General features: G+C 34.9%; 2 protein-coding genes and 1 long non-coding RNA gene across 5 annotated transcripts; all 3 read left to right on the top strand.

Annotated features, from left to right (window-relative positions):
- Positions 1 to 921: 921 nt before the first annotated feature.
- LOC125250455 lies at positions 922 to 5,877 on the top strand. Of its 2 annotated transcripts, none has more exons than XR_007180801.1 (5): positions 922 to 936; positions 2,025 to 2,327; positions 2,476 to 2,583; positions 2,701 to 2,766; positions 2,877 to 3,310. It is a non-coding gene; the product is annotated as an uncharacterized LOC125250455 (long non-coding RNA). The 2 variants fall into 2 exon arrangements; XR_007180802.1 differs by lacking the exon at positions 922 to 936 and adding an exon at positions 5,817 to 5,877 and having other exon boundaries at positions 2,112 to 2,327; positions 2,877 to 3,399.
- A 10-nt stretch (positions 5,878 to 5,887) lies between these two features.
- LOC125250454 (poly(U)-binding-splicing factor PUF60-like) lies at positions 5,888 to 8,467 on the top strand. The gene is made up of 2 exons (XM_048163033.1): positions 5,888 to 5,942; positions 7,741 to 8,467. Exon 2 carries the CDS (start codon positions 7,750 to 7,752, stop codon positions 8,038 to 8,040), a length of 291 nt encoding a protein of 96 aa, XP_048018990.1. The 5' UTR covers positions 5,888 to 5,942; positions 7,741 to 7,749; the 3' UTR covers positions 8,041 to 8,467.
- A 1,923-nt stretch (positions 8,468 to 10,390) lies between these two features.
- On the top strand, positions 10,391 to 12,931 carry LOC125250452 (cystatin-like protein). Of its 2 annotated transcripts, XM_048163030.1 has the most exons (4): positions 10,418 to 10,666; positions 11,525 to 11,629; positions 11,723 to 11,788; positions 11,908 to 12,931. In XM_048163030.1, the coding sequence occupies exons 1-4, from the start codon at positions 10,490 to 10,492 to the stop codon at positions 12,028 to 12,030; spliced, it is 471 nt and encodes a 156-aa protein (XP_048018987.1). In that variant the 5' UTR covers positions 10,418 to 10,489; the 3' UTR covers positions 12,031 to 12,931. The 2 variants fall into 2 exon arrangements, with proteins under 2 accessions (XP_048018988.1, XP_048018987.1); XM_048163031.1 differs by lacking the exon at positions 11,525 to 11,629 and having other exon boundaries at positions 10,391 to 10,666.
- Positions 12,932 to 13,334: the final 403 nt, after the last annotated feature.

Genomic DNA, 13,334 nt, shown 5'->3' with positions numbered 1-13,334 from the left:
AAAACTTTCCATTTGTACTTTGAAAGCAGGAAAACAAATGGCGAACTTCATGAGCAAAACCTATATGATATATATCATACTAATAAATCACTAAATGAGGGATTGAAGGATTAAAACAGCTGTCCAATTCAGGATCGTTTTCTAATTGTCATGTTAATATTTGAGCAGGAGAGAAAAAAAAAATTACTAGACAGATTAAAGTCTTCATTCAGTCCATGTAATTGTACAGTATTCAGACTTTGCTTTGTTTGTAATTTCCGTTCTTGGTATAACAACGCATTGGAAGTACCATATCTGTTCCACAAAAAGAATTCATTAACTGTATGATGAAGAAATAAAATGTCTAATTTCAAATTCTTGTATTTTCGAGTAATACTCGTGTAACTTATTAACCGTTTTAGGTCACAAGCTATGTCTACATGAGGGGAAAAAGCCTACTGGATCTTTAACTGTTTTTGGATGTCAACAGCAGCTGTATCAGCATGCACCAATAATCCTGCAGATTGTTTCCCCATAAAACACAAATAAAGGTCTTTAAACATATTTACATTTCTCATCTGTATTTAAAATATGCCTGTGTTTTTTAATGATGTTTCACATCCTTGTTAATGGAGGCTATATGTGGTACAACAAAATCGACGATTTTTTCTTTCTTGTAATGTAAGTCTAAGGTGTCCCCTGAATGCGTCTGTGAAGTTTCAGCTCAAAATACCCCATAGATTTTTTTTTTTTTTTTTTTTTTAACTGCCTATTTTGGGGCATAATTAGAAATGCGCGATTCATGTTGCAGCCCCTTTAAATGCTCACGCTCCCCGCCCACGGAGCTCGCTCTTGCCTTAAACAGTGCATAAACAAAGTTCACACTGCTAATATAACCCTCAAAATGGATCTTTACAAAGTGTTCGTCATGCATACTGCATGCATGCGTCAAATTATGTGAGTATTGTATTTATTTGGATGTTTACATTTGATTCTGAATGAATTTGAGGCTGTGATCCATGGCTAATGGCTAATGCTACACTATTGGAGAGGTTTATAAAGAATGAAGTTGTTTATGAATTATACAGACTGCAAGTGTTTAATAATGAAAATAGCGACGGCTCTCTTATCTCCGTGAATACAATAAGAAACAATGGTAACTTTAACCACATTTAACAGTACATTAGAAACATGCTAACGAAACAGTTATTAGAAAGACAATTCACAAATATCACAAAAAATATCATGGATCATGTCAGTTATTATTGCTCCATCTGTCATTTTTCACTGTTGTTCTTGCTTGCTTACCTAGTCTGATGATTCAGCTGTGCACAGATCCAGACGTTAATACTGGCTGCCCTTGTCTAATGCCTTGATCATGGACTGGCATATGCAAATATTGGGGCGTACATATTAATGATCCCGACTGTTATGTCACAGTCAGTGTTATGTTGAGATTCGCCTGTTCTTCAGAGGTCTTTTAAACAAATGAGATTTACACAAGAAGGAGGAAACAATGGAGTTTGAGACTCACTGTATGTCATTTCCATGTACTGAACTCTTGTTATTTAACTATGCCAAGATAAATTCAATTTTTACATTTAATTGAATCACAAAAACTGTTCATATACATATGGAAAGATTGTATATTAATAACTGTCAGTGACCCGTAGGAACTTTGGATCTATGGATCTTTTCTGAACATTGCGGCTTAGAGTTGTTAAATTGGTACTTAAAAGAGTATTTGCAATACTAGTTTTGTCAGTTGTGTTGACATGCGTTTAGTTTATAATGGTTCACCTCCTTATAAAGTGGGTTTGAGTCATGCGGGTCTTATTATATATTATTTTAGCTTTTAGATTGACAAATCAGAATATTTGTATAAGAAAGTAAAGAGATTTTATTGAGCTTCAAGTTTTTATGACCAAGGTATGTTTGAAAATTTATTTACTGATAGTGTACCCTTTGATTTATTCTTGATTTATTCTAAATTTCTATGACTTGATCTTGAAAGGGTCTTAAATTTATCTTCATAAAACCTGCAGAAGCTCTGTCTTATTTCATCATCCTGGGGAGGGTCTCCACCTACAAAGCAGACCAATCACAGCTGTTGTGTTCAGTGTAGACGTGACACCAGTTACTGCTTCTGACCAGATCAGGCAAACAGTGAAGGACTTCAGTTACTGTGCAAGATGAGAGGTTCACTGTTACTGCTGGAGTCCACAGACGGAAATGGATATGATCAACTAAGCCAACATGATACAGACATTATTGACAGAGCAATAAAAGCAGCCAATTAGAGACATGGAAAAACCAAACACCTTGATTTTGCCTCCATTTTAAGAGTAGTAAGTTATTTAATTCAAATGTTTGTTTTGATTGTTTGTTTTCTGTGCTTATGCATCGACCTTAAAGTGCTTGATAAAAATATTTAACATTTCCTACATTTATGATTGTCATCTTTATGCTTTACCTGTATATTTCCCTATATGACAGGATTCTGCTAAGCGCATGCTTAATGTGTTATTAAAACCCACCACATGTGACAGGGCAGAACCGTTTGTCCATCGGAAAGACTGTAAAATCCAAAATCCAAAGGCTACAGTAAGTATCTACTCACTCTCACAGAAGGATCTTGATTGTCTAAATGCCTATAGGAGTCATTGTAGAATACACTTTTTAAAAAAATCTTACAGTTTCACACTGCTCTGTTTTTCTCAGCCTCAAGTTTCTTGCATTGATTGTCGGGGAGAGATGACCTGTTTCTCTCTCAGAGAACAAGAAAAGGTATAACACATCATAAGTCACATATTGGGGACAAAAACCTCCTTAATTCACCATCATGATTGTTGTCAAGACTTTCCTGCACTAAAAGTTTTTACCTGTTCTCATTGCAGATTAAACAAACTATATCCAAGTGTTTGAATTACCTAAAGAGATTCCATATTTCTGGGGAGGCATATCCTTTGACACATAAATGAGCAACAAACTGGATGTCTGGGATGCATCTGAGAAATAAAAATAATCAAGGATCTTTGAAACTGGCTAAACAACTAATGAAATGTACCTTATAAAACTGACCTCGGGCCAAGAATTTAATTATGAAGATTAATGTGTATTTTCATAATAGTTTTCATAATATGTTTCAGTGTAATTAAGTAATTTTGAGAGAAATATGGAAAATATAGTAGCCTTCTTTAGTATGTCCTAGTGCTGAATAACAAGACAAATTAATAATTGTTTAAAAATAGTTTTTAAAATGTCTAAATATTCTTCATAGAAAACAATGTTAAATTGTCATGAATTTTCATGAATAAAATCTTGATCTTTAGACAAGTTTTTGGCACTGAATTTGAGGGGTCCAGGATCTTGAAGAGATCTGTAAACTGCAAAAGAGATCTGTCCTGCAGTGAGATGCTGGTATTTACTGGTTGTTTTCATTAGTGTTTTAAATTGATCTATATCCAGAGGTGGGAAGTCCAGGGGCCAGAGAGTAAAAGTCCTGCCACATTTTTATTCCACCCACTGAAGCATTAATGAGATAAATAAGTGTTTAATTGAGTGATGATTGAGCATTATTGAAGACACCTGATGATAACAAGCAGAATCACCAATGGAGAAAATCACTATTTTTAAGTTACCATCATCAAGGTCAGGGTTTGTTTTAGTTGCACTCTTGACCCTTGACTTTTTAATATTAGATTTTGTTTGGGCAGTTTTAACTGCATTAAAATCAACCAGACAAGCAAAGTTAAAAGATGATAGGGTGGTGTTGGTTATGCTTTCACATAATCATTATTTGATCTGAATCACTGAACTCATTTAGAGCCCAATCTTAGTTAGATTTACATTATTGATTACAGCAGCACTGTGATTCTACAGCAGATCATCAAGTTCTACAATACAAATATATATATATATAGTTTAAAGTTCTGATTTAAAAATAAAACGTTTCATCTAGACACACAGACATCAAGAATCAGTCTGTGAATCTCAACAGTGGTGGCCATCATAAAGCATGTTGCAATGCATTCTGGGTGCCACCAATCAAAATTCATCCATGCCTCCCATCATGCATTGCTGCATGAATAAATTATGAGCTGAATTGTCTTAGTCATTTTCTTTAGTCTCACTATTTAAATTTTGCTATTTTTCTGTGACTTTTTAGTAGCTTGTTTTCTAATGTTCAGAGTTGATCTGTTTATCAGAATATGTTGCTTGTCACCATTGTTGAGATTCATACGCTGATTCTTGATGTCTGTGTGTGCCTAAAATAAATCTTTCTTTGTGATAAGGTCAACTTTCAAAAAAAAAAAAAAAAAAAAATTTGTATTGATAAAGTTGATCATCTGCTGTAGAATCACAGTGCTGCTGTAATCAATAATGTAAATCTAACTTAGACTGGGCTCTAAATGAGTTCAATGATTCAGAACAAATAATGATTATCTGAAAACATAACCAACACCACCTGATCATCTTTTAACTTTGCTTGTCTGGTTGATTTTAATGCTGTTAAAACTGCCCAAACAAAATCTAATATTAAAAAGTCAAGGGTCAAGAGCTCAACTAAAACAAACCCTGACCTCGATGATGGTAACTTAAAAATTGTGATTTTCTCCATTGGTGATTCTGCTTGTTATCATCAGGTGTCTTCAATAATGGTCAATCATCACTCAATTAATCACTTATTTATCTCATTAATGCTTCAGTGGGTGGAATAAAAATGTGGCAGGACTTTTACTCTCTGGCCCCTGGACTTCCCACCTCTGGATATAGATCAATTCAAATTATATTAAGGGACTATTGAAGGTCAAATGCTAACTGTTGGCTTTGTTAAGGGATTTTTTAATTAATCATAACTAACATTCCTTTTTCTTGCAGGATTAACATTTATATGCTTTAGAAAACTAAATGTTGCCAACACTTGTGCCAAAATGTGTCTATAACAGGGATGGGCAACTCCGGTCCTGGAGGGCCAGTGTCCTGCAGAGTTTATCTCCATCCCTGATAAAAACTTACTTGCCTATAACTTTCTACTAATCCTAAAGACCTTGATTAGCTGGTTCAGGTGTGTTTGATTAGGGTTGGAGCTAAACTCTGCTGGGCAGTGGCCCTCCAGGACTGAAGTTGTCCATCCCTGGTCTATAACAAAAGGGGAAACTAAACTATATAGCTGTCTAAATATAACCTCATGACTTGAGTAACAAGCTGAAGTATCAAGAAACCCAGATTAGCTTTTACCTTGTAACAGAGAATTATACATATGAAGAACCAATCATATTGGAGAAGAATTATGTAATGAATCATGTCATCTTTTTTCATGCTCCTATTCTATAAAAACACTTTTTGTCAAGCAGAATTCTCTTAAATTGGTCCGAGATCCTCCCGGCCATGATTAAAGCATATTCGAAGGCATTGAGTCTGTCTGATTCTGTTGCACAGCAGCCTAGACACTAGAGATCTTGGGCCCCATTTACAAAATGTTTTGCAGAAACTGTCCTAAATTTGATCGTTCATTTCTCCGATGTGTGTACGTGTGATTCATATATTGAACATACGCCTCTCTTTCAGATGTGAAATCTATAAATCGAAAATGATCTTGAACTTGCCAGTAGCTGAATGGTTTCAGGAAAAGTGCGTATGTCTGCTCAGACTCTGACGTGACTCTAAGCACTTTCCCAAGTCAAAGACCGTTTTTATAAATATGAGAGTTGGTGTGGATTTAAGCGTACACACACACTAACATCAAATCTGTGTGTACTCATGCTTTATAAATGAGGCCCCTTATGCTGTGTTTGCAAATTAAAGGCACAATATGTACTTTTTCGCCTCTATAGGTCGCTTATTCAAAACAAAGGCGTAGCTTGATGATGCCTTGACTTCGTGGAATCATGGGAGGTGTCGTCTTCACGTCTACAGCCGGTGGAAAAGAATCCGATGGGACTGAGAAATCATATTCATGGGTGAGCTAATGTATTAAAGATTTATTAACATTACTGTAGTATGAAGCAGGGTGTGACTGAAAGCCGTTGGAGCTGAACGAGGCTGCTGATTTGTCAATTACGTATGGTAAAACATGGTACTTGCGGTAAATCAAGAAAAACTTGATTGGTTTTCTGTCAATGAATGTATCCAAACAGTTGCTCAACTGTCTAATAAAACACATAATATATTAAAGCGTCTTTGGTGTTTCCATGGTTTCCACAAAATAAAACCGGAAATCGAGGGTAATGCAGGTATGATGTCATTGATAGGCGACGCACGGACACGGTCTGTGTCCTGGTTAAAATTGCTTATTTCTTTTGATTTAAAGATTCTTGGAAACATTTGTGATAATGTAAGCACACAAGTCAAAATATATAGTGGTTTTTGCCTTTAAATGTCCCTACTTCAGACGTCAGTGAGTTCCAGTCACTCCTACAACATGATGTCGCAATGCCACAATGAGAGCATATTGTGTTTTTGTGTCAATTACGACAAAATATAATAAAAATTACGTAAAATCGCTTTGAAAAGAGCTGACAAAAAACAAAAAGGAAGGTAACATTACATGAACAATGTCTAATGTTAAAGTTTGTTTTTACATTCATATTCATTGGAATCAGGATGCGCATCATCTTGGAAGTGTACTAGTAGGATGGTTGGTCAGTGTAGTATTTGTCCCGCCCCTACACCACTGTGATTGGACGGCTGGGTAAAAAGTGACAGTGATGAGTGCTGCGTTGAACAGTTTTTCATGAATCTTAACATTTATGTCAGAACTGCTTTACGTATGACTTACAGAAAAATTTGTTCTGCTTGTATTTCATGAATGAGGCCCATTACTCCAGTCTTCAGTGTCACATGACCTTGATGCTTATGATTTGATGCTCAAGAAACAATATTGAAAACGGTTGTCAATTTTCTGAAAACTTTTTTTAGGATTCTTTGATGAATAGAAAGTTTAAAAAGCAGCATTTATTTGATTTAGAAATCTTTTGTAAATCCCACTTTTGATCAATTAATGCATCCTTACTGAATAAAAGTATTTCTTTAGAATAAATAAACCTTACTGACCCCAAACTTTTGAATGGTAATGTTTAGGTCTGCATGATATATCGTGATTTATCGCAAATTTGATCACACGCGATTTGGCAAAGGCTGTGATTATTTTATGCGCAGCTTGTCAGAGATGTACGGCTCTGTTTAGTAGTAAATGCTTCTCCATCTGAAAGCCAGAGAACTCCAAATATGCCCTGCTGCAGAAGTAGATAACACGTCATTCCAGGAAATCCCTATGGACATCATACTATCGCTGTAGCTGAATAAACAGAAGATTGAAACGCTTGGATTGATTAAACATGACTAATAAACACACCACTGCCTTATTCTGTGTAAGAAGCCACATCATCTCACAGAAGGATGCTCAACTGTCTATATGAAGTGATTTGAGTAAAAACATGTTATTAAATGTTGTCTTTTGTTGGACAAGATGTTAATAAATGCTTCTCATGTCTGGAAAGATGTTTGGACGCGTGTTGCTTTTCAAATGTACGTTATAAGTGACTCAAACTCGCAGTGCTTTCAGATGGATCAGCATTTGGAGCCAAACTTCATTGACAAGCTGCGCATAAAAAAATAATTGCAGTCTTAATAACGTTTAAGAATAGCGTTCAAGCACGATTTCAATGTTATTTTTGCGTATCATGCAGCCCTAGTATTGTATGCAAGTGATCCTTTATCTTCTAGATTGAAACACTTTTCTGTACTCTCTTTCCACAGTCTACGGTTATGGTGCTCAGGAACATGGTTGGCCCTGAAGACATAGATGATGATCTGGAAGGAGAAGTAACGGAGGAATGTGGGAAGTTCGGAGCCGTTAATAGAGTGATCATTTACCAGGAGAAGCAGGGTGAGGAGGAGGATGCCGAAGACATTGTGAAGATCTTTGTAGAGTTTTCAGCAGCATCAGAAACGAACAAGGCCATTCAGGCGCTCAACAACCGCTGGTTCGGAGGTCGCAAGGTCATCGCTGAGGTGTACGATCAGGAACGGTTTGACAACAGTGACCTCTCCGCATAGACTGTCAAATACATCCTGCCCTTCATAACTTTTTCTTCTCTCTCATATCTCTCCTTTTCCTCTTTCACACTTACACAGACGCAGCCGCCAGCCACTCTTCCCAGTGGTGCTGGCTTCTCTTTATAACTTGTAATTATTTTTTATCGATGTTGATATTGATATTATTAATGATCCCTTCTTGGGACAGAGGCAAGGAAACGCTCATGAATATTTTTTTTATTGTTGCTGTACTTTAATGTGAATGACTGGACGCCCCTCCCCCTTTTTTTGGTTCATTGGTTTACTCCCCATTCCACCAATCAGATGTTGTTCAAATTCAGTTTTTTGTTTTTTTTCTCCCCTCCCTTTTATTGTTTAAAATATTGTCAATAGCCTGTTATGATGCTCTTGGTTTAAAATGCCAGAACAATAAATTCTTCAAATATGACATTTGGGTCTTTTCTCTTTAAGAAATTGTATGGAAGCTTGTTTTGGTGAACTTTGTCCTCTGTTTAGAAGAATAACTGGTGCTGGAATTATGGTTAAAGTGCAGTAAGTGAAATAAACAAGGTATAAATAGTGGACATAATGCAGCCATGAGCCAAGGGTGATATTTGCATATTGTTGGTTTAAGTTCAGATCAAACATTGAGTGTTTTATCAGGGGTTGTGAAAACTTTCCATTTGTACTTTGAAAGCAGAAAAACAAATAACGAACTTCATGAGCAAAACCTACATGATGTATATCATACTAATAAATCACTAAATGAGGGATTGAAGGATTAAAACAGCTGTCCAATTCAAGAGCGTTATCTAATTTTCATGTTAATATTTGAGCAGGAGAGAAAAAAAAATAACTAGACAGATTAAAGTCTTCATTCAGTCCATGTAATTGTACAGTATTCAGACTTTGCTTTCAGTTTGTAATTTCTGTTCTTGGTAAAACAATGCATTGGAAGTACCATATCTGTTCCACTAAAAGATAATTCATTAACTGTATTATGAAGAAATAAAATGTCTAATTTCAAATTCTTGTATTTTCGAGTAGCTCAAACTTATTAACCATTTTAGGTCACGACAAGCCAAACAAAGTTTACATGGAAAAAGCCTACTGGACCTTTAACTGTTTTTGGATGCATGCACCAATAATCCTGCACATTTCTTCCCCTATTATAAACAAATAAAAGGTCTTTAAACAGATATTTACATTTCTCATCTGTATTTAAAATGTCTTTTTTTATATGATGTTTTTCACATCCTTGTTAATGTAGGCTATATGTGGTACAACAAAATCGACGTTTTTTTCTTTCTTTTAGACTGATTGTTTTCATCCGTCGATTTTTCTAAAGGCTATCATTGTCAATAAAATTTGATCAATTTGAATGGAAGCTCACTGCCTTCATTACGGAAGAAGATTAGGGCCAAGCAATAATAAAAAAATAAAACCATCTCGAGATTAAAGTTGTTAAATTTCGAGAAAAAACGAAATAGTCGAAATAAAATGTTGAGAATGAACTCATTAAATTTCAAGAAAAAAGTCGAGATAAAATGTTGAGAATAAAGTCATTAAATTACGAGAAAAAAGTCGAGATAAAATGTTGAGAATAAAGTCATAATTTAATGAGTTTATTCTCAACATTTTATCTCGACTTTTTTCTCGTAATTTAACGACTTTTTTCTCGTAATTTAATGACTTTGTTCTCAACATTTTATCTCGATTTTTTTCTCGAAATTTAACGACATTTTTCTCATAATTTAACGAATTTGTTCTCGTAATTTAACGAATTTTTTCTCATAATTTAACGAATTTTTTCTCGTAATTTAACGACTTTTTTCTCATAATTTAATTACTTTATTCTCAACATTTTATTTCGACTTTTTTCTCGAAATTTAACGAGTTTTTTCTTGAAATTTAACAACTTTAATCTCGAGATGGTTTTATTTTTTTATTATTGCTTGGCCCTAATCCTCTTCCGTACTTCATATCCCATATTACATTTAATTGAATCACAAAAACTTTTCATATACATATGGAAAGATTGTATATTAATAACTGTCAGTGATCCGTAGGAACTTTGGATCTATGGATCTTTTCTGAACATTGCGACTTAAAGGATTAGTTCACTTTCAAATACAATTTTCCTGATAATTTACTCACCACCATGTCATCCAAGATGTTCATGTATTTCTTTCTTCAGTCGAAAAGAAATTAAGGTTTTTGATGAAAACATTCCAGGATTATTCTCCTTATAGTGGACTTAACGATTTATTCTTTAAAACTTGATCTTAAAAGGGTCTTAAATTTATCTTCATAAAACCTGCAGAAGCTCTGTCTTATTTCATCATCCTGGGGAGGGCCTCCTCTTACAAAGCAGACCAATCACAGCTGTTGTGTTCAGTGTAGACGTGACACCAGTTACTGCTTCTGACCAGATCAGGCAAACAGTGAAGGACTTCAGTTACTGTGCAAGATGAGAGGTTCACTGTTACTGCTTAGTGCTCTGTTACTGCTGGAGTCCACAGTGGAAATGAAAGAATATCAACTAGGCCAACCTGAGACAAACAAAATTATTGACAAGGCAATAAAAGCAGCCAATGAGAGACATGGAAAAACCAAACACCTTGATTTTGACTCCATTTTAAGTTCTGTAAGTTATTCAAATGTTAAACCTTTTTACATTTTACTGTAATTTGTCTGTTTGTTTGTTTGTTTTGATTGTTTGTTTTCTGTGCTTATGCATCAGCCTAAAAGTGCTTGATCATTTTTTTTTAAAGGTCCCGTTTTTCGTGGTTTTTTGAAGCTTTGATTGTGTTTATAGTGTGCAATATAACATGTGTTCATGTTTCGCGTGTAAAAAAACACAGTATTTTTCACATAATTTACTTATCTGTATACCGCTGTTTCCACTGTCATAAAAACGGGCTGATGACTTCCTTGTTCTATGAAGTCCCTCCTTCAGAAATACGTAACGAGTTCTGATTGTGCCAGCGGTTCCTGTGTTGTGATTCGACAGCAGCTTAGCGCTCCTTGCCCGGAAAGGTCACGCCTCTTACCATAACGTGGAGATGCACGCGCTCAGTGTTATTGTAAACATGTCTTTAATTTTACCCTATCAATTTGAGCCGGAATCAGACCCGGTGATTGGACTGCGGGATGAAAATAACAGCGTTTCGACGACATGGCGACAAACATACTCTACAAACGCAACTCTTGTGTATTCCGGTGGGCGGAGGTTAGTCAAAAAACTGTTTTAGTCATTAAAGAAGGAAGTAGAGGGATGTAGTCCAAACTGGCCGTTCGATGTAGGCGACTTCTGTTAAATAAAATATCTCGCTTGGCATTGAACTTTGAGCTTTAAAATTTTACAGATTTTATTTATACTCTAACAACAACATTACACACTAACTAAAGTTTGAAACATGGGATCACGAAGAACGGTACCTTTAAACGTCCTACATTTATGGTTGTCATATTTATTGACCTGTATCTTTCCCCTATATGACAGAATTATGACAAGCGCATGCTTAATGTGTTATTAAAACCCACCACATGTGTCAAGACAAAATCGTTTGTCCATCGGAAAGACTGTAAAATCCAAAATAAGGCTACAGTAAGGATCTTGATTGTCTAAATCCCAATAGGAGTCATTGTAGAATACACTTTTTTTAAATCTTACAGTTTCACACTGTTCTGTTTTTCTCAGCCTCAAGTTTCTTGTGTTGAATGTCGGGGAGAGATGACCTGTTTCCTTCTCAGAGAACAAGGAAAGGTACATCACATATTAGTCACATATTGGGGACAAAAACCTCCTCAATTCACCATCATGATCCAATAATTTTGTTGTCAAGATATTCCTGCATTAAAAGGTTTTAACTGTTCTCATTGCAGATTAAACAAACTGTATCCAATTGTTTGAATCCCCCAAAGAGATCCCATATTACTGGGGGTGAAACTCTGTTGTCAAAAACAGCAGAAAATTACCAACAAACTGGATGTCTGGGATGCATCTGAGAAATAAAAACGATCAAGGATCTTTGCAACTGGTTATGTGAATTAAAAAAAAAAAAAAAAAAAAAAAAAAAATTATTTAAAAAATTTAATTATGAAGATTAATGTGTTTTTGCTTAATTAGCATTTTTCAAAATATGTGTCAGTGTAATTATGTAATTTTAAGAGAAATAGGGAAAATATAGCCTTCATTAGTATGTCCTATGCTGAATAACAAACAAGTCAAATTAATAATTGTTTAAAAAAAAAAGTCTAATTTTAAAATGTCTAAATATTCTTCATAGGAAACATTGTTAAATTGTCCTCAAAATTGTCCTGATCTCAAAAAAATCTTGATCTTTAGACAATTTATTGGCACTGAATTTGAGAGGTCCAGGATCTTGAAGAGATCTGTAAACGGATGTCCTGCAGTGAGACGCTGGTATTTACTGGTTGCGGTTATTTTCATTAGTGTTTTAAATTGATGTAGATTATAAATTATATTAAGGGACTATTGAAGGTTAAATGCTAACTGTTGGCTTTGTTAAGGAATTTTTAATTAATCATAACTAACATTCCTTTGTCTCGCGGGATTAACATTTATATGCGTTAGAAAACTAAATGTCCCCAACACTTGTGCCAAAATGGGTCTATAGCAAAAGGGGAAACTAAACTAGACAGCTGTCTAAATATATAACCTCGTGACTTGAGTAAAAGCTGAAGTATCAAGAAACCCAGATTTGCTAGTAACAGAGAATTATACATATGAAGAACCAATCATATTGGAGAAGAATTATGTAATGAATCATGTTACCTTTTGTCATGCTCCTATTCTATAAAAACTATTGTACACTTTTTGTAAAGAGGAATTCTCTTAAATTGGTCCGAGATCCTCCCGGCCATGATTAAAGCATATTCGAAGGCATTGAGTCTGTCTGATTACTGTTTTGCAGCAGGCTAGACACTAGAGATCTTGGGCCTCATTTATAGAATGTTTCTCAGAAACCTATGGCAAGCCGTTTTGACTTTTTTTTATTCTCAGGATATGAATTCTTGATATCAACAATTCAGTGTTCACTAGTTAAAATGCAAATTTTTGATATCAAGAATTATATTTCCACTAGTAAAAACTATAGAATTCTTGATATCAGCAATTTATATCCTGGGAAAGGCAGTTTGCCTGATCACTCGCAGAAATATGTATTCTTGATATCAACATTTGAATTTCCACTGTAAAACCTAGAATTCTTGATATCTGTAATTGTATTTTCACTAGTGAAATGTCACCATAGGCTGCCATTCAAGTTCAATTGTTGATATCAAGAATT

Source organism: Megalobrama amblycephala, linkage group LG17, assembly GCF_018812025.1.
Source record: "Megalobrama amblycephala isolate DHTTF-2021 linkage group LG17, ASM1881202v1, whole genome shotgun sequence".
In the NCBI taxonomy this organism is placed as follows: Eukaryota; Metazoa; Chordata; class Actinopteri; order Cypriniformes; family Xenocyprididae; genus Megalobrama; species Megalobrama amblycephala.
The sequence above is the reverse complement of the archived record's forward strand: the minus strand, read 5'-3'. Positions and strand labels throughout refer to the sequence as shown.